Source organism: Antechinus flavipes, chromosome 1, assembly GCF_016432865.1.
Source record: "Antechinus flavipes isolate AdamAnt ecotype Samford, QLD, Australia chromosome 1, AdamAnt_v2, whole genome shotgun sequence".
Lineage (NCBI taxonomy): Eukaryota > Metazoa > Chordata > Mammalia > Dasyuromorphia > Dasyuridae > Antechinus > Antechinus flavipes.
This window is the reverse complement of record NC_067398.1, coordinates 684595842-684621509: the sequence shown is the minus strand read 5'-3', so window position 1 is coordinate 684621509 and position 25668 is coordinate 684595842. Positions and strand designations below refer to the sequence as shown.

Below are 25668 nucleotides of genomic sequence, written 5' to 3'. Positions count from 1 at the left end.
AATTGACATGACTTGGTAGAAGATACACTGGTGGGGATTTGTGAGCTATAAGATTAGGAATGGCTATCCACAGGGTATCCCCTTGGACTCTTTCAGTGTAGCCAAATTCTAGGGATCCGGTCCATAAGAACCAGTGCAGATTGGGGACTGCATCTCATAAGATATGCTATATTCAAATGTAATAATATATTTGAATCCCTATTGTGCTTCAAAGCATTGCAAAATCATTTTATCCATTTTCCCCAACCTATGATTTCATCTAGTTAGACAACATACATTGAAAAACTCTCTCTGTCCTCTATCACTGTAATTCAGCAATTTATAATCTTAAGGAGTTGCCTTGCCACCCTGAAGACTTAAGGGACTCGTTTGGTGATATAGCCAATGTGTGCTAGAAGGAAACTTGAACCCAGGTGCTCCTGGCACTAAGGATGGATCTCTATTTACCACCCTTAGAATAATAGGTGCACATATTTAGAGATAAATGGAACCTTCATTTTACAAATGAGGAAACTGAGTCCCAAAGAGCTTGACAAGGATAACACAGATGGAGGTGGAAGAATCATGTCCTCAGACTGCAAAGCCAATGCTCTTGTCATTACAGATAAACTGCCTTTATTTCTTCTTCCCTTTATCTCTTTTTCTCTCCTGTGATACCCTCTTCTTCTTTATCTCCCTCTTTCATTTTCCTCATAGTGCTGTAGAATATATAGGGCCCTGAATTTGGAATAAGGGATGGCTAGTTTGAATTCTCCCTCTGACACTTAGCTATGTGCTCCTGAGTAATATTTTTACCTTTGTGTGCCTCATGGAATTCTTTAGGACTTATCTACTTAGTGTCAAGTCAAGATTTAAGTTAATGGAAAGCGTTCTCACACTGGGATTTCCCTCCACTGATCAAGCCCCAAATTCTTATTTTTGGTGTTGACTTAATGGAGTCAGCATTGAATTAGAAGGACACAGAATAGATTCAATCATCAGATTTCACAGTCTTGAAAAGAAATGGGGAGTGGGGTGGGCAAGCAGCCTAAAGTAGGGAAAAGTAGAAATTATAGAAATTCAGTACATTTTATCTTCATTAACATGAACTAAATGCTGAACAAGCTATTTCCAAGTGAAGGTCTTGACACACATCTGCTTTAATGAATAAATAAGTCATTTGTAACCAGCTTGTTAATTGTTCAGAAATTGTGGCTTCAAGAGAGATTGTCTTAAGTAGGCTACACTCCCTCCCTGCCCTCCATCTTTGCTGTTCTCCTAACTTCCTTGGAATTGTGTTTCTTAGGATGGTCGATTCAACAACACTTTTGAAGCTGAAAAAGACATTTTGATGTGAGATCTCAAAATATTTGAGATGGAAGAGAACTTAGAAATCCTTTCCCTTACAGGAGAAGAAAGCTGCCCAGGAAGGGACAGAACCTGGTCCAGAGTCACACGATTAATAAGCAGAACAGGAACTCCCTAGTACCACTGATCTAGAGTTCTTTTCATTAATGACAAAGAACATTTTAACTCTTTATTAGTGCAATTTGTTAAGTGGCCAGAGGCTCAAATTCATAGACCCACATTTTAAAACAGAAGAGACCCCAGAGGCTATCTTATTTGCCTCCTCAGTTTATGGAAATACCATTGATCTGGATGCTAGAAATTCTGAATTCTGGGCCCAAATCTCACACTAATCCTTTGTGTCTATGGGCAAGTCAGCCTGTTTTCTGGGTTTTGTGGATCACTGATCTAGAGCCCAAAAGATCTGTCTGGTTTAACTCAACCTCCCTCCCTCCTTCCCTCCCTCTCTCGCTCCTTCTCTTCCTTCCTTCCTTCCTTCCTTCCTTCCTTCCTTCCTTCCTTCCTTCCTTCCTTCCTTCCTTCCTTCCTTCCTTCCTTCCTTCCTTCTCTTCCTCCTTCCTTCCTTCCTTCTTTCCTTCCTTCCTTCCCTCCTTCCTTCCTTCTTTCATTCTTTCCTTCCTTCTATCCATCCATCTGTCTAGTTCAACTCTCTCTCTCTTGCTTCCTTCCTTCCCTTCTTTCCTCCTTTTTCTTCCTTCTTTCCTTCCTTTCCCTTCCTTCCTTCCATCTGTCTAGTTCAACTCTCTCTCTCTTTCTCTCTCACTTCCCTTCTTTCTTCCTTTCTTTTTCTTCCTTCCCTCCTTCCTTCTTTCCTTTCTCCCTTCCTTCCTTCCTTCCTTCCTTCCTTCCTTCCTTCCTTCCTTCCTTCCTTCCTTCTTTCTTTCTTTCTTTCCCTTTTTTTCTCTCACTCTTCTATTTATCAATACCTCAACATATATATGATTCATCAGTTTTCCAATTCCACTTGATCACAAGATCTTCATGAGTTATTGGAGTAGAAGACAGTGGACAGATGGAAATGAGCTTTTCCAGGCTTATGTTTCCCTTGTTAAGGGAAGTTAAGGGGTCTCCTGAACTTGTCTTTTTGAATTACCATATTTTCATTGAACATTGGCCCCAGAATATGTAAGAGGCCAAGAATGTGTCAAGGACACCTCCAACTCCACGCCCCTCCCTCCTCCCCCCCAAGAGACATAATTTGTTCTTATACCTTAAGCTGGACTTTCTGTGTGTTTTGGGGAGTTAAGACAAGTGGCAGTCATTCTGCAATGATTGAGTTACTGTGTGTGCATCAGGGACTCTTGTAGATAAGCAGACTATCCTATGTTCTTCCTTTTTTTTTTTTTTTTTTTTTTTTTTTGCTGAGGCAATTGGGGTTAAGTGACTTGCCCAGAGTCACACAGCTAGGAAGTGTTAAGTGTCTGAGGTCAGATTTGAACTCAGGTTCTCCTGACTTCAGGTCTGGTACTCCACCCACTGCACCACCTAGCTGCCCCAGACCATCCTATTTTTATAGCCTAGCAGTTCCTAAGAGAAAACAATGCTGCTTTTGTCATCTTAGCTATTTATTATTTTCTTCTCTCCTGACAGTTTCATTTGGGTGGGGATTTCTATTTCTTTTCCTTTCTTTGTTGACATTTCATAAATATGAAAGCCTTTGTTTGAATTCCTTACTTAAAGTTCCACATGCATGTTTATTTTTCTTGTAATAAATCTAGTTGTAACAAAATATCTCATGGACTTGTTATATTGAAAGAAGGAAGGAAGGAAAAAAGGAAAGAAGGAAGGAAGAGAGGAAGGAAAAAAGAAAGAAAGGAAGGAAGGAAGGAAAAAAGGAATGGAGGGAGTAAGAGAAGAAGGGAGGGAGGAAGGGAGAGAGAGAGGAAGAAAGAAAGAAAGAAAGAAAGAAAGAAAGAAAGAAAGAAAAAAGAAAAAGAGAAAGAAAGAAAGGAAAGAAAGGGAAGGAAAGAAGGAAAGAATGGAAGGAGTGAGAGAAGTGAGAGAAGGAGAGAGGGAGGAAGAAAGAAAAAAGAAAAAGAGAGAAAGAAAGGAAAAGAAGGGAAGGAAGGAAAGAAGGAAGAAAAGATGTAAAGAAGGAAGGGAGGAAGAAGTTGTGATATTGTAAATTTTGGCAGTGCTTGGCTATAGCGAGAGAAATTGCTTTCAGAATGACCAGAGGCTTCAGATGCAGGGCTGGGTACCAATATGGAACTCTTTCATGTCCTATCTGTTTAAATCTCCGATTTGGGAAATTTCACTTCTTCACTCCTATCTCACACACATCTCTCTTTAGGTCATCCCTGGCTAAGGGGAGAAAGATAAAGCCTTTTGTTTTTATAAGAGTATCCCAGCTTATGTGGTTTTGAAAGCCTGATCTGAATAATTGGGCTGGATAATGAAGTTCTCACCAATTCTTATCTGGACTATCATAAAATAACCTCCCCAATAGCCTCCCTGGGATTCCTGGGGATTGTTCTCTCCAATCTATCTTTCAGGCACCATGCCAAAATAATCTTTGAGAAGTTCAGTTTGACCATTTCACTGTCCTGTTTAAGAAGTTTGATCTTGACATGGCCCAGACCTTCACCTCACTTCCTAATGGTCTCCACAGCATGCCCTTTAGGGCATCATTCTCACTTCTTCCCACCTGAAAACCCTGGACTCTGCTCCTGGGTCCCCCAACCCTGATAAGTCACCTTTTGCCTTAACTTGTCCAGGCCTGATCTTCCACCATGTCAAGACAAATAGCCCACCTCCCTTTCTGCCAGAACACTTACATGTTATCTTCCCCAATTTGAATGTAAGCACCTTGAGGACAAGGACTGTCTTGCTGGCTTTGTATCCCTAGAACTTAACATAGTAAGTGCCTGATAAATTCCTCTACCTACCTACCTACCTACCCACCCACCTACCTACCTACCTACCCACCTACCTACTCACCTATCTACCTACTCACCTGTCTACCTACCCACCTACCTACTCACCTATCTACCTTCCCACCTACCTACCTACTCACCTACCTACCCACCTATCTACCTACCTATGTATCTACCCACCCACCTATCTACCTGTCTGTCTCTCTGTCTGTCTCTTTAATCTATGTACCTACCATCTATTATCTCTAATGATTCCCTATTGTTTCTTTGTTAAAATACCTACTTCTCAGCTTGATATTAAATTCCATTGATGGACCCTTTGGATCTAGCCTATCTTTCCACACATTTCTCAATACTCTCCTTCATTCAATTTATATTCCAGTTAAACTGTATTACTTGTAATTCCCTGAGCTTTGCACTTTGTTTCTTGCCTCTGTACACTGTGCCTTAGTAGATGAACTTTTTCTCAAGATTCAGCTCAGGTCTATCTCCAGGAAGGCTTTCCCAATCCCCTTGGTTAATTTTTCTTCAAATTATCTTGTATTTTCTTACTCATTTATGCTGTCCCCTGGTAGAGTCTAAGTTTTTTACAGACAGGAGCAGTTTCATTTTTGTCTTTGTATTTCTAGCACTTAGTGTCTTATTCTTTTTAATTGGTGTAGAGAATGTCTGGTTCCTTAACTTTAACCAGAAATTTCTGCACAACTGGTTCTCTTCTTTCTTATCTGTCTCAGCCTGTTTGACTGAATAATCATTTATATCATATTTCCTAATTGGATATTTTCCAATATTCTTTTTTGGGCCCCTTCCTTCCCTTCCTCTCCCCTCCTATTTTCCCTTTCTCTCCTCTCCCTTCCTATCTCCTTTCTTCTTTCTTCCTCTCTCTTCCTTTCTCCACTGCTCTGTTCTCCTCTCTTGCCCTTCCTTCTACTCCCCTTCTCTCTTCTCCCCTTTCTCTTCTCTGCCTTCCTCTCCCATCCCATTTTTCCTTCTCCTCCCCTCATCTCTCCTTTACTTCATCTCTCCCTTTTCTTCACTTCCTTCTTCTTTCTTCCCCTCCCTTTTTTTCTTTGTATAATTATCCCTTCCATCACAACTTTCCCTATCATGATTGGGATACATCATGGGTTGACATAAAAAATTAAATGGTAATTTTTTTGGGAAATTTTGTGAAAGTCACAGATGACATGCAAAGGCCAGCTGATGACCCAGAAAAAGTTTAGAAACTCAGAAATGAATAAAATATGTGTAAATTATTGTATATCAACATATTTTATCTGTTAGTACTATAATAATGCAGACTTCTTCTCTGGTAAAAAGGGAGGGCCAAAAATTTTAATGCAGATTTTCCATATCATGGGGACCCTATATCAAAGTGATTAACAATGAGGATAGAAGGGAATAACATATAAATGCTGTATATGGTATAATAAAGTATACACATATGTGGTATGTAACACCCATCTCAGGCACTTGTGAGCAAGTGTAACAATGAAAGATTTATAAAGTGACCTAAAGTATCTAGGCCCCCAAACCACACCCCTAACCCCTGTGATGGATAATGATGCTTTCTTTCTTGTCACCTTGTGAGCTCCCCTGGGTTTAATAAAGCTCTTTTTATAACACATCTACATACATATCCATGCCCAGTCTCTATGAATTTCAGCCCCATATCACCAACTGCTTATTACAGATTTCAAATTGAGTATTATGGAGACATCTCAAACTCAACATATTTCAAATTGACAACCATTATCTCTACCTCTCTTCCAAACCTTCCTGTTCCTATTGAAGATGTTCCCTTCTTTCTGGCCATTTTGCTTTGTACTTTTGACTCCTCCTTGCCCATCATCCCACATAGCTAATGAGTTGATGAATCTTGTTCATACTTCTACAACATGAATGAATGAAATGAACTAAATTGAATAAATGAATTTTTTATTAAGCACTTACTATGTGCAAATCACCATGATAAGTGCTGAGGACACAAATTGACAATCAAGATAGTAACAAGAGACGTATTCTAAAGGGAACAGAGTGACAGAGGAGTCTCATAAGTTTTAGGATATAATGGCAAAGCAGATGGTAAGTCCTCTTCTTAAGTGTCATTTCCATTGATAAAATCACACAACATTCTGATGTCTGATGCTTTCACAGTGATGAGGACTTCTTTTCTGCATCTTCATTAGCTATGGCCAAGGCACCTGTAGGAGCATTTGCCATGTCACATCTCCACAATTCAATTCAATAGACAATTATTAAGTACCTGCTATGTACCAGGGATTATGCTAAGTTCTGGATATATAAAAAAGGAAAGGAAACATACTCCATTCCCTCAAGGAGCTTACAGTCTATTGGAGGAAGAAAGCATGTAATTTAACAGGGCTTAGGTGCACTGGGCAGGAAATATTGCTATTCTCAAAACTCAAGAATTCAGGGTCCTGGGATGTGTCCATCAAGGTCTGAGGGGAAATGTGGTTAAGGCGGCAGTGGTGGATAGACTTTCTTGCCCCATACATCTCTCATGTTCCAATGGCTTCTCTCCGCTCACTAGTTACTACTTTAATTCAAGTTCTGATTATCAGAAGAGATAAGTGGCCTTTGTCAGTAAGAGTCAAAATTAGGAACAGGTTTGCCAAACTTTTCTTTAAAGATATTTTTATTTTCTGTGGCTATAGTTTGAGGCTTTATGCTCTCATTATAAAACAAAAAACAAAAAATCAGCAGGTTGCATATTAATAAAAATGATTCTCCTCCCGCCCTGAGTTATAGCAATCGACCTAGAATGTTTGATACTATTTTCTTATCTCATAGTGAAAACAAAAGTATGGTGTCCTTTATTTAAAATGAGTCTGTTAAAAATCTAAGTAAATTATACATTCAAGAATTGTGAGTCCAAACACAGCCTTTTAAACCTTCTTATATGCTCAGAGGGTTTAACGAGAAGCTGCTAATTAGTGTGACCATATATAACACATATGGCTATTTTCATTTTTACAAGATGAAAAATAATATTAAGAGCCTCCTAATTGGTTTCCCTGCCCCAAACATCTTTCCATTGCAGTGTATTTACTGCACAGCTTTCCTTTACTGTTGATCTGACTGTGTGGAATTCCAGTATTTTCTAATGTCTGTTCAATATTTCTGTTAAAACTTTATAAAGTCCTTCACGTACCTAGTGTCACCCTATCTTTCTGGTCTCATGAGATATTTCCCTGACTCTTAATGCTTTGTCTTTCAAGCACACTGGTCTTCTCTTTGTTCTTTATCCCTTGCACTCCATCCTTGGTCTCTGGACCATGTAAATAGCCATCTTCAAAGCCTGGAATGGTCATATATGTTGTCCTCTTTTTTTTCTGTCAACATAAGGCTCAAAATGGCACATGAAACATTTCCTCCAACTGTTAATATTTTCCTTCCCTGGCTGGACTGTATTATATTATTTTGTATTTATTTATATTTTGTCTCTCTATAATATAATTGTATATATATAAAACCTCCATGACATCAGGGCTTGCTTTATCTTTTGTATTCTTATCTCCAGTGCCTAGCATAGTAAGTACTTAATGAGATCTTGTTGATTGATTATATCCTCAGGGATTCTTAATCTTTTGTTGTTGTTGTTGTTGTTGTTGTTGTTGTTGTTGTTGCCTAGGACTCTTGACAGTCATTTTGGTGAAGCCTATGGATCTTTCTTCCAAATAATGTTTATAAATGGATGAAATAAAATACATAACATTATAAAGATAGTTATCACAATATACATATATATATATAAATATGTATATATATATATCCATTCATCCATCTATCTATCCACCTATTATCCATCTATCTATCCACCTAGCTATCCATCTACCTATTTATCTATCTATCTATCTATCCATCTATCTATTATCCATCTATCTATCCACCTATCTATCTATCTATCTATCTATCTATCTATCTATCTATCTATTTATCTATCCATCCAATCTTAGCTCATGGGTATCATGTTAATAACTCTTCTTGCCTTGCAAGGATTTCCTAGGAATCACTAAGAAGTTAAGGGTCACATAGTTATCATGCTTCCATAGAAGAATTTGAACTCAGCTTTTTCTAAGTTCAAGATTCTCTATCCATGGCTTTGACATAAATTATATTGAACTGAATTGAACTGAACTGGATTTCTAATTTGATAGGATCTATTATTCACCATTGATTTTGCTTTAGAGAAATTGGGGTCAATTCTACATTATGATGAACCTTCAGAGGAAGAATTTTAATAGGGACTTTTAAATAATGAAATCAACAAGTTTTTTTTTTTTGGTTTGTTTTTTTAAACTCTGGCTTGCAGTCTTCAGTGATATGAATTTCCCTCACCAATTAAGAAGCATTCTGAAAGCTCTCACCTCAGTGAGATGTCTGCAAGCAGTTTAAATAATCGCTAGGAATGAGAGATGTGGGATAAATGTAAACATGAGACAATTATATACATAAGGAATAGCCATATTATTCTATCCTTGCCCTACAGTGACTAAATAGGAAAGAGAGGCAGTACCCTGGAGGTTACCTGGGATGAAGTTTGGAATGCATGTGCCCTGACTCCATTTCATTATAATTAGTACTTAAAATTTAATTTCCATGTTTTCAAATCAGAGTTTTCAGGAAACAATGCCCACGTTGATGGAGGAACTATACATGAGATGATTCACAAAGTGAAAGATGAGTTCTTAGGATGTCATGAAGCACAGGGGCTTTGAAAAAAGGAAGGGCCAACAAAAAAATACAAGAGGGGACTTTAAAGGAACCGATCTCCATAAAGGGTCATCCGAGCTCAATTGCAAAATCTCTAGGGATAGTCATCTCACTACCTTCTAAGATGCTGCTTCACTTTTGAACAATTCTAACAATTCCCTTTTGAAAAAAGACATGTCTTTTGGGGGTGATCTAGAACACCAAGACATGCCTTTCTGGGTGATCTAGAACAGAAAAGGTATGTCTTTTGGGCAATCTAGAACATCAACTTGTGTCTTTCTGGGTGATCCAGAACAAAAAAGACACATTTTCTTGGATGATTTAGAACAGAAAGATGTGTCCTTTTGAGTGATCTAGAACAGAAAAGACACATTGTTTCAGGTGATCTAGAACAGAAACAAACTTAATCCAAAGGTGATCAAGAGCACAAAAACATGGCTTTGGGGACAATTTAGAACACCAAGAAATGTCTTTCCAGATGATCTAGAACAGAAAGACATGTCTTTTCTGGTGATCTATAACAGAAAGACACATAATCCAGGGTGATCTAGAACAGAAAAAAAACAGCTTTTTGACCAATCTAGAACACCAAGGTGTGTCTTTCTGGGTGATCTAGAACAGAAAAGGCACATAGTTTTAGGTGATCTAGAACAGAAAGACACCTCTTTTGGGGGGGTAATCTAGAATACCGCAATGTCTTTTTGAATGATCTAGAACCCCAAAATGTGTCTTCTTGTATCCTCCCTCCTTTTCTAGAGCCCCAATCCAAAAAAGATCTTTTCTAGATCAATATCAGGGCGATCTAGAACACCAACACACGTCTTTCCTGGTGATCCAGAATAAAAAGGCATATCTTTCTGGGTGATGTAGAACACAAGAAATGCTTTTCTAGGTGATTTAGAACACAGACAACCAATTTCTTGGGTGATCTAGAACAGAAAGACATTATCTGGGTGATCTAGAACACAGAGACATTGCTTTCTGCACAATCTAGAATGGAAAGACACATCATTCTGTGTAATACCAAGACATGTCTTTTTGGGTGATCTAGAACACAAAGACATTCTTTTCTAGATTGTTTTCTGGATCCTCCTTCCTTTTCTAGCTTCTTTTCCAGAGCCCCAATCTAGAAAACATTCTTTTCTAGATTCTTTTCTGTATCTTCTCTGTAGAAAAACTCTTTTCTATATTCTTTTCTAAAGCCCCAATCCAGAAAAACTTTTTTAGATTCTTTTATGGATCACAATCAGGGTGACCTAGAACAGCAAGACACATCTTTTGGGTGCTCTAGAACAGAAAAAATCCTTTTCTGGATTCTCTCACTAGAATAAATTCTTTTCTAGAGCCCCAATCCAGGAAAAACTCTTTTCTAGATTCTTTTCTAGAGTTCCAAATCCAGAAAAATTATTTTCTAGACACCTGGACAAGCTGGAACACCAAGACATGCCTTCCCAGGTGATCTAGAACATGCAAATCTGGGGTGATCTAGAACACAAAGGCATCTTTTGGGTGATATGGAATAGGAAAACATCCTTTCCCGGATTCTTTTCTGGATCTTCTCACTAGAATAAATTCTTTTCTAGAGCCTCAATCCAGAAAAAAAAACTCTTTTCTGGATTCTTCTCTAGAGCCCCAATCCAGAATTTTTTTTTCTAGATTCTTTTCTGGATCGCTATCAGGGTGATCTGGAACACCAAGACATGTTTTTCCGGTCCATCTAGAACACCAAGTCACACCTTTCTGGGTGATCTAGAACACCAAGACACATCTTTTGGGGTAATCTGGAACAGAAAGTCCACTATCAGGGACCTGGGGTCATACTTTGAGGCTCCTGTGAATCATTCCTCCTAGGGTTTTAGATGAGGCACTCTAGTGCCCACAATGTCTGACCCTAATATTGTTCAAGGAATAAAGTCAAATAAAAAAGTGTAATGAATATGGAATTTAGTGCAAAACACAAGTCACACCTGAGGGGTAATCATTTCTTTATAGCTCTGAGCCACACAAGTGTGTTTGACACAGTGTGTGTGTGTGTGTGTGTGTGTGTGTGTGTGTGTGTGTGTATGTGTGTAGAGTCTAACACAGACCCTTACTGGGAAAGAATATTTAGCATGTTTGTGGAGTGAATAAAGGAACAATATTTTTGTTGTTGTTATTTTTCTTTTTTAAATTTAATATTTTATTTTTCCCAATTACATTTAGAAACAACTTGAACATTTTTTCTTCCAAACTTTGACTTTGAAATTCTCTCTTTCCTCTTCCCCTCTCATAGAAAAAGCAGTTTGACATAGATTATACATGTATAGTCATGTGTAATATATTAATGAATAATATTTTTGAAAATATTCTGTAAAGCAACAGCTGGTTATGGATTTTCTATTCTCATTTTTGCCTTCTTGTGGCTTCTAGCAATGAAAGGCCCTGGTCCAGGTCCATTTCCCCACTTCTTGATCCTCTCCACTCCCTATTCCCTTCCAATAGCTACTTTGAGGCTCTTTATAGTTGGAGCCTCCCTCTCAATCATTCTTTAAACTTTACTGGTCTCCAGAAAGGAAGGTAAGGATGCTATTAATTCTGCAATGTCTCTGGCTGCACAATTGGACATCTATGCAAGAGAATTTCCAATGGCTTGTTAATTAACGGCACCAATAATTGAATGACCTTGTTCTCCAATTTGCAGCCCAGGGCTAGAGAGTAACTCCTGTGTTCTCTTCTTACAGTTGCTGGTTGTCCTTGGGAAAGGGAGCCATCTGGGCCTTTGTGGCCCCAGCTCTGTTCGTCATCATGGTACGTGATTTCCAGTTGGGGGTACATGAGAGCAATTTGTAAGATTTTTTTGTAAGATTAAGAGTTTCTGAAACCTCTTAGTTTTGCATGACAGTCATTTCCAAAATTAAACATCCCCTCAACCCCTTTTAACCCTTTTTGTAACAGAAAAAAAAACCAGTTAAACAAAAACAGCTGATGTTTAATAGGACTAATCAGTCTAAGTTGAGTCCAGCACCCGTGCTCCCCCTGTTCTGTCAGGAGGAAGAAAACGTGTCTCATCATCTTTTTTCTAAGTCAGAGAATGGTCATGACATTTACTCACAGTCTACATGCTTTTCAGTGTTCTCATTTACATTATTGCAGTCATTTTGGATAGATAGCCAGTTAAGACTCCCTGATACACATTAATTGTGTGATGTGGAGCAAGTTTTCTTCACTTCCCAGTTCCTCCTTCCGCTCTCTAATTCTATGGATTACCTGCGAGTCACTGATTTGTACAAGGGGAAAAGCTTCCATATCAGGAATTCTTTGTGAGGCAATTAGATGTTGCAGTGGAAAGAGGGCTAGGTCTGGAATCAGGGAGACCTGAGTTCAAATCATATCAATCAATTTATAAAGCACCTACTATGTGCTAAGTCCTTGGGAGATGAAGAAAAAAAAATCCTGGCTTTAAAGGACTCATATCTTCATGAGGAAGATGGGAAATATATATGTAGATGTGTGCGCGATAATTCAGAATTAGGTAGAAGATGGGTGTAATTTTAGATGAGAAGACATAAGCAGGGGATAAAGAGGAGGGGAGAATAAGGGGGCAGGAGAGCAGGTACAAACCAGGAAAAGCAGGTACAAAGCAGGTACAAACTGAGGCTTGTCAGTTCAGTCAGCTTGTACAAAGCACTCTGCTCAGCACTGGACAAATACAAGACTCAGGCAAGCACAAACACGGAGGCTGGAAATGCTGAGTGAATAGCTTGGCTTTGCTGTAGAATGCGTAACTGTGCTCAGTGAGAAAATGAACAACAAATATTCATTAAATGAAATTGAACTGGGACAGTGTAGACTAAGGAATACATCTGGGCTGATTCTAAAAGTCAATCTCAATCTCTTTCTCTGTGTCTCTCTGTCTCTGTCTCTCTCTGCTTCCTTCCTTTGCCTCTCTCTCTGTTTCTCTCTCTTTTTCTCTCTTTCCTTCTCTCTTTTTCTCTCTCTTTCTCTCACTTTTTCTCTCTTCTTCTTCCCTCTTGTCTGTCTCCCTCCCTCTCTCTCTTTTCCTCCCTTCCTTTTCTCCCCTCCTCTCTCTGTCTCTCTCTGCTCTCTCTGCTTCCTTCTTCTGCCTCTCTTTTTCTCTCTTTCATTCTCTCTTTTTCTCTGTCTCTGTCTCTTTTTTCTTCTCCCTCTCTCTCCTCTTCTTCTTCTCCCTTTCCCTCTCCCCCTTGTTTCCCTCCCTCCCTCTTTCTTTTCCTCCCTTCCTTTTCTCTCCTCCTCTTCCTTCTCCTCCTCCTCCTCCTTCTTCTATTTCTCTCTCTCTCTCTCTCTCTCTCTCTCTCTCTCTTTCTCTCTCTCTCTCTCTCTCTCTCTCTCTCTCTCTCTCTCTCTTCAATTCTGTCTTTCTCTCTCTCCTTTTCTTAATACAGTGTCAATTTATTTCTCTACCCTGCTTTATTTTTCTTCCCTTTTCCCAGAACTGCTGTGAGTTGAGCCTAGGCCATGAAACCCTATCTAGATATTCCCCATAACTTTTTTTAATCTTTCTCTGATGTGGCTGTTGCATGAGCCTGGTGAGTCTGAGCACTTTGTTCTTTTTAAGTACCTCAGGTCTCCAAAGCCAAGTATCAAGTGCTTCCTTCCAGACCCCCTGTGACCAACAGCTTCTGCCCCAGCCAGTGCTAACATTCAGAAGCTAGGATTAGAGAACATGAAAAGACTTCCTGACATATCACATGCTGCTTGCTCAGCAAATGCATTAATACCAATTCTTTGATATACCATGGGTGGGTCAAGACCCCAGAAGGATGTTTATAGTCCAGACTGGGGACTAATTGGACTACCAGTGGGTATGCCCTTTGACAAACAACCTTTCAACTGGATTAAGACACTTTAACTGGCCAGGACCTCTATTCCGCCAATGATTAAGATGGCACTTACCAAAAATACTTCTATCTTTAATTTTCAAATTCTAATGCCTCCTACAGAAAAGAATCTCCATATTTAAGCTGTACATTACCAGCTGTCTGTGATCATGACCATAAATAATTCTTGTAATACTGATACTAAATCAAACTTTTGGATTTCACCAAATTAAAGCAAAGCTGAAATCTATAAAAAAAAAAAATTAATGTCATCTTGGAGCCAGATATATTTCAAGGAATAAGATAAAAACCTGCATTTCTAAAATATGCATTCCTTTTTTCTTTATCCCCAACTCCAAATTTACTCCCCAAATATTAACTTGGAAGCTAATCTGCTTTTTGTTCAGAGTTGGGTGCCACTGACTATGGAACAGACCTATGCAGTTTAATTAGAAATTAAAGCAGAACAGAAGATGTTTAAACACTTGATTTAGCCTTTCTTAATTAAAATGCTACACAAATGCTCCTGCAGCCATGGGTAGGTACAGCCAGGATCCTCTTTGGCTGATGGGTTTCTAGGGAAGAAAGGAAAAAAATATTCTAGGTTCATTTTTTGTCTTTGCATCCCCAGTATTTAATTAATTAGGGTTTGGCACATACTAGGTCTATTGAGCAGCTTGATGATACAGTGAATAAAGCACTATACTTGGAGTCAAGAAGACTCATCTTCCTGAATTCAAATATGGCCTCAGCCACTTCCTAGTTGTGTGACCCTGGGCAAATCACTTCACCCTGTCTGCCTCAGTTTCCTTATCTGTCAAATGAGTTGGAGAAGGAAATGGCAAACCACTTTAATATCTTTGCCAAGAAAACCCTAAAATGGGATTGTGGAGATTTGAATATGGTTAAAACAACTGAGCAAGACTGAAGGATGTGGGTATAGAGGCAGAGGATCTGGATTCAATGCATTTCTTCCACTTATTACCTGGTTGAATCTACACAATAATAATAGCTGGCATTTATGTAGTACATTTAAAGTTTACAAAGCACTTTATGTAGGGCATCTCATTTGATCCTCAAAACAATCCTGGAAGGGAGGTGCTTTTACTAAGCACATTTTACAAATGAGGAAACCGAAACTCAGTTGCCCAAGGCAACACAGCAGATGAAATCCAATAATTTATGTTTTTTTTTGCTTCCAAGTCCAGCACTTTCTCCATTGTGCCCTCTTTGTTTTTCCTCATCTGTAACATGAGGAGGGTTGAATTAAATGTCTCATAGGTCTCATCCAGCTCTACATCTATGAGCCTAGGATTTAAGTATTTGATTTATGTTAGAGGCGTCAGGTCCAAACAGATCTGCCATTTATCACAGTGTCATCTGTGGCCATCTAAGTGACCTTGGGCAAATCACTTAACCACTTAGTTTTTGGTGTCCCCAGACATAAAACAAGGGGGTTGGATTATATATAATGAGCTCTTCTGCTTAGTATTAAAGTCCTTTATAACTCAGTGCCTTTCCAGTCTCCTTCACTCTGTGGTCCAGCCAGACCGAACTTATTATTCCTAATACATGACACTCCTCTTATCTCCTTTTTTTTTTTTTTTTTTTTTTGTACTGGTTGTCTCCCAAGCTCCCGTGCTCCCCCTCCTTCCCTTCATTTCTTAGAATCCCTTGTTTCCTTCAAAACTCAGTTCAAATAGCATGTTCCTAGGAGAGAACTTTCCTGATCCTCTCTCATCTGCCCCCATCCCATGCGCTTTCACTACCCAATTGCCTTATGCTGATTAGGCTACATTTAGCATATGTTTATATTAGCACATGTTATCTTGCCCATCTCCCCTCCTTCATAAAATATAAGGTCTGCAAAAGACAAAGACTGGTTCCTTCTTATCTTTATATCACAGGTGCCTAGCTAAGTGCCTGGCAAATAGTAAGTGGTTAATAAATGCTTGTTGAATGATTTAATAAAAGGAAAATCTAGTGCCAGAATGGTAGTTCTTTGATTATCCCTTCAATAGCCAATTTGAGAGCAGAAGCTTACTACTAATACAATCGGCTAATTTTTAGGAAGGTCAAAGCCTTAGGAAGGAAGATTGTGTATATCATATATATGTATATGATCAGGAATAAATATATGTAAATATAAATATTTGTATGTATATCCAGCAAATATGTATATATAAAATATATGTATAATATATTTGTATATATGTATAATATATATATAATATATGTATAAACACATATATTTACATACATAAGTATATCAAATATATATATACACTTTAATATATATGCATAAATATATATGCATAATGTATATTGTGCAACTGGGAGATGCAGAGGATAAAGTATCAGACCTGTAGTCAGGAAGACTCATCTTCCTAAGTTCAAACTTCAGATTCTTAATAGTTGTGTGACTCTGGGCAAATCACTTTACCCAGTTTCCTCATTTGTAAAATGAGCTAGGGAAGGAAGTGGCAAGTCTTCCAGTATCTTTGCCAAGAAAACTCCTAACAGAATCACCAAAAAAAAAAAAAAAAAAAAAAAAAAGACTAGACAACAAATGATTTATGTATATGCTTAACCCAAAATAAAGCTACACAAACTAACAAATAATTTTTGACAAAATTTGAGTTTATATACTATGTCAGTATTAAAAATTTTGCTTTTTGTTCTGTTTTTTTTTTTTCAAAACTTATAAAATAGATGAACCAAGGTTTTGGTTTGAAAGATAATATACTTATCTAGTTTTTACAAAAAGTTTATAACACAATATGTGCATATATACACATATGCTGACTTTTTTTGTCAAGTATTTAAACCTAAAAAAATTCTATGCTCTGGGATCTGAGAAGTACATAATTTTTTCTCAGCTTGGACCTCTTTTCTAGGCTTGTGGTGTCCCTTACAATTTGTGTGTGTTTTTCAACTAAAATCATGTAATTTCTCTAAAAGAAAATATAAATTTCATACCTTGTTGCAATGATATGAAATGAGTTTTTACTATTATTTTATAACCTACTTTAAGAGGACAGGGAATTCTGGTCTAATCAATTGGATGATTCTAGGAGTTACTAAGGATTACCAGGAACAACTCTTTAAGACATTCTTGTTTCTTAAGGTGTTCATTTTCTATATGTCTTTGCTACTTGATTTTTAAATCAATTGTATGGAAAAAATAGCTAAAATTATAGAAAAAAATGACAGATTTCAAAAATCTTTAAAAAAATGTTTTGAAACAAAGTAGCTTGCTTGTGGTTCTAGAGGCAGCAAGATGCCAGAGGGCTATTTAGAGCTAGCAAAATCAGAGTTGTAATCTGACTCAGACACTGACTGTGTGAACCTGTGAAGGCTCAAATTCTCTCAGTTTCAGATTTCTCATCTATAAAATAAAAAATATCAATATCACTTTGTGAAGATCAATTATGATTGCTTTTCACAAATATTGTTATAAGCAGTAGAGTGTTTCCAAACTAGCTTTGTCATGGAACCAGCAGGAAATCTATTTCTAGAAAGACATGAAGAAAGACCAGACAAAAGTATCTTGGGGGAGATTTTACCCTAAATATATGAAATTAAGTGTATTTTAATGCCAAAAAATCATCACATACATTACATACAATTTTGCATGCAAAATTTTACATTTACTATTGTAGATGGAGAAGTGAAGTTATCATTGGAATTATCTCCTTTTACATTGTGTGGAATCCTGGGGAGTTGTAGAAGGTGATTTGGGATGGTAAAGATTTTAAGAGCATGATATAAAAATATCAGTTGAATTATATAAAAGATGGACATTTCTACGGTTCTTTAAGATTTCAAATCAACCAGTCAATCAATAAACATTTACTAAGAGCTTACTATGTATCAGACCAAGCACTAAGTTCTGGGGGTGAAAGGAAAATAAAATTAGTAAAATAGTCTCTTCCCTCAAGGAACTTACATTCTTTTTTTGAATATTTCTTTTCTTAAATAGTATTTTATTTTTTCAAATACATGCAAAAATAGTTTTCAATATTTACTCTGGTAAAACCTTGTGTTCCAGATTTTTCCATTTCCCTCCCCTCTCCCCAAGACAACAAGCAATCTGATATTGGTTAGACATGTGCAATTCTTCTATACATATTTCCATATTTGTCATGCTGCACAAGAAAAATCAGATCAAAAAGGAAAAAAATGAGAAAAAAACAAAGTAAATAAACAAGAAAAGGGGAAAATTCTGTGCTTTGATCCATATCCAGTCTCCATAATTCTCTCTCTGGATGCATTCTATTCTTTCTATTGGAATTGTCTTGAATCACCTCATTGATAAAAAGAGCTAAGTCCATCACAGCTGACCATCATATAATCTTGTTGTTGCTGTGTAAAATGTTCTCTTGGTTCTGTTCACTTCACTCAGCATCAGGTCATGTAAGTCTTTCCAGGCTTTTCGGAAATCAGCCTGTTCATCATTTCTTATAGAAAAATAATGTTTCATTTTTTATGAATCCATATATCATCCATATATCATAACTTATTCAGTCCCCAAAAGATAGGCATCCACTCAATTTCCAGTTCCTTGCCACTATAAAAAGGGGTTCTACAAATATTTGTGTACATGTGGGCCCTTTCCTCTCTTTTATGATCTATTTGCGATATAGATCCAATGAGACAATGCTGTAGCAAAGGGTATGCACAATTGATGGCCCTTTGGCCATAGTTGCAAATTGCTCTCCAGAGTGGTTGAATCATTTCACAACTCCAGCAATAATGCATTAGAGAAGGATTTATACTTTCTAAGGGAGAAACAGAATGAACACACGTAGATAAACATGAATATAGAAGACTGGCTATGTGGTATGAGGGACTTTTTTTTTTTGAGAAAACTACTAAGGCAGATTTCCAGCTATTCAGTATCTTTTTTTCAGTATCTTAGATGGTTAAGTATTTGAGACAGGGACTGAGACTGTGTTTCTTTTTCTTTTTATTAATTGTGCTCCCAGCACTTTGCACAGTGCATAACACCTAGTAGGCATAATGAATTATGTTTAATTAATTAATACATGTTTATTGAATTAGATGTTATTATTGCCTGTAAGATGTTATTATTGCCATTTTATAGATGAAATGGAAATTTAGAGAAGTTCAATAAGTTTTTCAATATCACACAGTTAATGTATCCAGGGGCAGAATTGAAATGCCAGTCTTCCTAACTTCCTAATTCCTTGTCTCCTTTTATTGTTGAACCCAGGGAAAAGAAGATTTAAAGGGAATATGAGAGTAACCTTAAAATATTTTAAGAATTGTCTTTATGGAAGAGGCATTAAACATATTTTGCTTGGCCCTAAAAAGTAGACCTGGAAGCAAATACTGAGATTTTGGAATGGTGTGAACCTGGTAGACATTTGAAGCTGTGACTATGGATGAGCTATCAATGGAAGTGTGGAGGAAGAAGTTCAGCAGTCTAAGATGCAGGAGCCAGCATTTGTCGTAGACTCTTTTGATGTTCATGTGATCATCAGGGAACCCCCTAGAAGCAGGGGAGACATGGCAAGTGTCAGGAGATGATTCATAGGGAGCATTTGTGGTCACCAGATGTGTCCATGGCATGGTGGAGAGTGGTTTTCTACAATCCCCTGCTTGATGTTTACAAGTGGAAAGAATGGTTCACTTGGGAAAAGCAGTGTTTTTCTTCTAGACCATTGGACTGCAAATTTGGGGGTTGGAGCTCATCAGTAGGAACATGCACTGTCTCAGCCCGAGGATGAATGTATTTGACATTGATGTGGTGCTTTAACTTTTTGCAAAGTACTTGCTGCTTATTACATTTCAGTTGTTTTCCCTCCCACCCCACTCCCCCAAACAAAGCAATGAGGTGGGGTCTGCATTCATTATTCTCTTCATTTTACACATGAGAAAATTGAGGTTCAGACAGATTAGATTTGGTCACCAAGACAGAGTGGGGTTTTGGAGAAATATAATTGGGTCTGAGTTTCCTCATCTGTAAAATAAAAGCATTGGACAAGATGGTGGCTGGAATCACCTCCAGCCTTTGCAATCTGCATTTGGAATATCATCTCCACCTACTTCTCACTGGAAAATTAGACTCTTCCTGCCTTTTTTGCACCTAATTTTGGCCTTATCTTGAGATGATCAAGATTACCACAAAATTTCCTTACATTTCCATTCCATGCTACTACTTTCCTTTTGGTTCTAGCTCCTCTTTGTTAGAATATAAACTTCTTGAGAGCAGGGACAAATTTGCTTGCTTTTATTTATATCTTCAGTGCCTCAGTTGGTATTTCTAGTGCTTAGCCTAGTGCTGACTTAATTAGTGCTTAATAAATGCTTATCTTTTTACATGATACAAAAGATCAGAATTGGGATTTGAACCCAGGACTTTCATACTACAAATCAGCTTCCTATCTGCTATTCCGTACTGCTTCAAGATAGGGGAAAAAATACCTCCACCATTTTTTTTTTTTTTTCTGGCCAGAAAGGTAGAATTTTAATTAAGTCACTTCTGATGCAGCTGCCTTCCCAAACAGAGTAGGGAATTCTGAATGACACTGATGGAGCTCACATCTATTTTGCTCATGTCTTCTGCTATTCCCCACAGTTCCCAAAGACTGCAAATCCCTCTTTTAAGCAGGCTATTTCAAGGGCAGAGGAATGGATGGGGAAGGATTTTGTTCTTTGAGCTCCCCATCCATCGCATGACTAAACAGCTCTGAGCCCATCCTCTGCTTGAGCTCACAACCACTGGCAATGGCTCCATGGGTAACACTTTGTCCTGGAGCTGTTTTCATCCAGGGCAGTTACTGCATGTCTCCCATTGGGATGCTCTGGGAATCATTTGCAATCACTTTACTAACCCAACCTTTTAAAGGATTACAAAGGATTGGATAAAATGTGTCTTTCACTCCTTTTCTTCCTTTGGGGACCTTGCATAATTATTCACCTCACCAGCTCTAGCTTCAAAAATTTTCCGTAAGAGGAACTAGCCGACTTCAATAATTTAACTTGGCTGTCCAACACACTAAGAGGTTGGGGGGTGGGGGGAATTAAAAGAGAAAAAAAAGACAAATGGCAAAATTGGGAAATAATCCAATTTTTTAAAGGCAACATTGCTGATTCAGCCTCTCCTGTTTGACTGCTGACTTGAGTGCTATTAGATTCTAGGTTGAGAACAAAACCACCTTCTGCCAAGGAGGCAATTCGAATTTTCTTCTCCCTCTGATTTTGGTCTGTGGTACAGGCAGGACTAGTCTCTTTATGTAGGTGCTGATTTATGATGGTCTTTGTTGAAAAGTTCTTCTACCCAAAAGTTCTTCCTCTTGTCACAGTATCTGAAATTCCACCATTAGAGCTTTGTTATCCTATCAGTCAATGAGAAGGATTCCCTCAAGGAAGAAATGGGGTAACAGAGGGAAATAAGTGGGTGCTGACTTATGATAGTTTTTGTTGAAAAGTTCTTCTACCCAAAAGTTCTTCCTTTTGCCACAGTGTTTGAAATTCCACTATTAGAGCTTTGTTGTCCTGTCTTTCACCAGGAAGGAGTCCCTCAAGGAAGAAATGGGGTAACAGTGAAATGAAAATGCATCATAATATATTAGATTTAATATGGCTGAAATATACTTTGGAGGTCAGAGAGAATATCCTCTTCATTTTCATAGATAAAGAATTAAGAACCAAACATATGAAGTGATTTGTCTAAATATAGGTAGTCAGCAAGATTAAAATTAGGTCTTTGGCTCTATGTCCTATGTTCTATTAGAAGAGTTACAGCTCACAAAACAAAAAGTGTTGACATTTACATTTTTGAGCAGTCAGCATGTGTTTAAATACAGGTAGGACCTGAGGCGATCTGGGATATTCTGCTAAGGGTCTTGCCAGTAGTGGGCTGGGAAATATTTAGCATCAAGCATTCTGGACAAAAAAAATCTATACAGGATACCTTTTAAAATTTAATTTTCATTATTAACATTTTCTCCATTACATTTTCTAAATCTAAACAGTGAACAAAACAATATGTTAAGCCCCGATTTGTTGATTTCCAGAGTGTAAATGCTCACACTGAAAATTTAACAATTGGCTCTTGAGTCATTTCCAGCTGGTTCCAACATATTGTTAGGTGAGGCTTTGATGTAGACCCCTTCCCAGTCCATTTCCCTATTCACATCTCCACCTGCATTTTCAGAGACAATAAAAGAAAAATTGTTTCCCTTATGAAATATAATCTAGTCCTATGAACATAATAGGCAAAATATAAAAAAGAAATTAATCTGTAGAGGCAAGTAGAGAAATCATCTTCACATGGTTTGGTTCGTCAACTTGATCAAAACAAAATGACAAAAAGAGGGAGGAATACAGTGGGATACACATCTGTGTAAACAGATGATACAAATCTGGCTAATCATTTGGATGACAATGAAAGGATCCCCCAGAAGAACTTTTTAGACTAAAATGTTAGGCTGTATTAGCAAGATTCTATAAATAATAAATAAATCTCTACTTGGGTTCAAAATGTTAATTTCACAAATGGAAGATTGAGACACATTCAAATTCCACCTCTGGCATCTACTATCCCTGTGGACTGGTCAATAAGTTTCTATTTATAGGTAATATGAAGGGGATGTTAAGATAGCTAGGTGGTACAGAGTTCTGGACTTGAAGTAAGGAAGACTTGAGTTCAAATGTGGCCATATAACCCTGGGCAAGTAATTTAAACTCAGATTCCTCATTTGTAAAATGGGGATAATTATAGCATCTACCTCCATGGGTTGTTTTGAGGATCAAATGAGAAAATAATAATAAAGTGCTTATCATAGTACTTGGCAAATAATAAGCACTATATAAATTTTTGTTGTTGTTATAATAGTAATTATCATGATGGAATGAAGTACCTTGCACATGTGATCTTATAATTTGAAAAACTAGACAATTGGCTGTTTCTAGTCAGTTTGAGCTGCAAATTCAAACTGGAGTTCCGAAATTGGAGCTCCCAAAACACTCCTGGGAGGGAGATTGGGTGGGAGGAGCTAAGTGCCCTATTTAACTTCCTTTTCTTCAACTTGTTTATGTCTTTTGGTGCAGAAGATTTGGTCTGAAGTCAGGAGTTTAGATCCAACCTCACACATTTACCAGCTGGGTGATCCTGGGCAAGTCATTTCACCCTTTTTGCCTCAGTTTCCTCATCTATAAAAATGAACTGGAGAAAGAAATAGCAAACTATTCCAGTATCCTTGCCAAGAGAACCCTAAATGATGCCAGAAAGAGCCAGACATGAGTGATACAACTGAACATCTTAAAATATGTGGAAATAAAAACAATTATTCCTTTCTGCCATGGGTGAGGGTGATTTTCTCCACTGAAATGTCCCTATAAGACTAAAATCTCTAAAATAAAAAAGCTCTCTTATTCTACCACAGATATTCCAGAAAGAGGTAGCAAAAAGATCCATTAGGACTTTGGCCTGTCGTCAGCCATCTGTCGTCTTGTTCTTTTTTTTGCCATGTGTAAAGTAAAATTAAGGAGAGGCATAAACATCTGTATTTCCTTTGTAATGGGAAACAGTGGAGACAGACACCAGATTGCTTGAGGACTGATCAAAACTAAGGAGGATTGTTGACGCACAGATCATGCTGATTTTCCCCTCCAGAGTGCTAGCTGGCTACAGGATTTATACCAAGGTGAATTTTATTAAATATAAGTCTTAGAATCTATAAGCCTGATCCTTGTTAGTACGGATATCTGTTAGGGCCAAGAAACCTTTTGTTACTCTTGTTCAGTCCTGTTCAACTCTTCATGATCCCATTTGAGGTTTTCTTTTCAAAGATGCTGGAATGATTTGCCATTTCCTTTTCCTCTTCCTTGAAGCCATCAGTTCCCAACAAAGCTCATCTCACTTGCTATCTCCTCTAGGAATCCATTCTTCACTCCCTCTCCCCAGTTATTATTATGATAATAATAATAATATCACATTATTATTAATCAATGTTAATAATATAATATTATATAATAATGTACCCATGAAGTTCATGACTGATATTTGTTTCTACTAAGGAACACTCTTAGTTTCTATTAGGCAACCTATACATTGGAATAGAAAAGTGGACACAACCCAGAATGCCATTTGTCCAATTTTTTAACCTTTCTGTTTGTTTCTCTTATGACTTCTTTGATGTAGAGGAGATGTAAAGATATCTTCCTCATGAGAAGCTATTATTCTTTATTGGGTGAGGGTGGTCAGAAAATGAAGAATGGGTAATATTCTGATTGGAAATGATTGGAGTAGGGATGGGGAGAGAAGAAAGATGCTGTTCAGACTAAAACCAAAGAGAAAAGATGATTTTAAAATAATATACCTATGGGAAGGTTGGGCAGTAAGCGAAAGGAAAACATTTTTTATCCTTTTAAATAGAGCCCTTAATAAATGCCTTTTGATTATTTGATTGAAATTCCTTTTTTTTCTGTGAATTTTCTAAGATCATGTAAGTTATTCTGAGAAGTAACACAATTCTGAGAAGTAGTACAGTGATCTAAAACTCAAACAACAATGATCCTTGTGGGCAGCATCTTGACTTAAAAAAATCACAAATTAACAGTATTAATATTTTATTTTAATTTATTTTGTTAGACATTTCTTAGTTACATCTTAATACAGTGATGATATATACTTGGTGAAGTTGACACCTCTGGTGTAGTAGAGATGAGGGAAAAAAATATCTGATTTCTGTGCTAAATGCTTAGCCTGCCCACAAGCAAGCTAATTTCTCTATGAACTTGAAGTGTCTCAACTGTAAAATGGGGAAAACAATAATACCTTCCTAGATAGGTTTTTGTGTGACTTCAATGAGATAGTGCACATCAAGAGCTTTGCAGACCCCAGAGTCCTATATAAATGTCAGCCATTATGTAGCATATTTGGAAATTGCATCCACGACCTCTGACTGTAAATCGTGTGATCTTTCCCTATTTAAAGGATAAAACAATGTTTTCCTTTAGCTTATTGCCCAACCTTCCCATAGGTATTACTTTTAAATCATCTTTTCTCTTTGTTTTTAGTCTGAACAGCATCTTTCTCCCCTCCCCATTCTTACTCCAACCATTCCCAATCAGGATTAATAGTCCCAAACATCCATTTGTTCAACCAACAGGTCATTATCTTGTGAGGGACAACAAAGCCGAGAGCTATAGAGGTTCTGTTGTGGGGCTGGTTGCTGCTGGAATTTAGCCATGATTCAAAAAAAAGATGAGAGAATCACATATAAGCACTTCTAGTGGGTTTTCATTTACAATGAATAGGAATAGAGGAAGCTTTACTGGAAATTATTTGCAAGAAAAACAACAGTAGGAATTGTGAACTCACAGATTATCTCAAGTCATATTTCACTGATGGTTACCCAACAATTATCAAAGAATCATTTTTGCTCAAAATAAATAACACAACGTTCCGTGAATCAAATTGGGATAGGATGAGAAAAAGAGTGGTCAGAGAAAGGAAAATATTCCCATTCCAGGTTATTTCTTAGCTTCTTACTTTAATTATTCTAGCTAACTCACTTTAATTATTCTTGCTAACTCAGTGTTAAGTAATTTCTATTGTTTCTATGCTGCTGGGCAGCAAATTCAGTCAATGCTCTTTAAATTCAGGTCTTGATGTAAGATCCTACTTACTTCACTTTAATTAGAACCGTTTTTGGAAGAAATCTTCAAGGTCATACTGATTAACACATATTGAAGAATTCTATATAGTAGTGATAGTAATAGCAGCAGCAGTAGTGATAATAACAATTATGACTTTTAATAATAATAATAAAATGTTGATGATGATGATGGATTACCTTACTCATCCTGGAAATTGTAATTTGTCTTTGGTACTC

General features: G+C 37.4%; 1 protein-coding gene across 1 annotated transcript in view; it reads left to right on the top strand.

The window, feature by feature from the left end:
* ADGRD1 (adhesion G protein-coupled receptor D1) overlaps positions 1-25668 on the top strand; it is a 449125-nt gene that overhangs the window by 373125 nt on the left and 50332 nt on the right. Inside the window, exon 22 of the mRNA XM_051975862.1 lies at positions 11681-11747. Coding sequence (XP_051831822.1) covers positions 11681-11747 — 67 coding nt within the window. The remainder of the gene's footprint in view (positions 1-11680; positions 11748-25668) is intronic.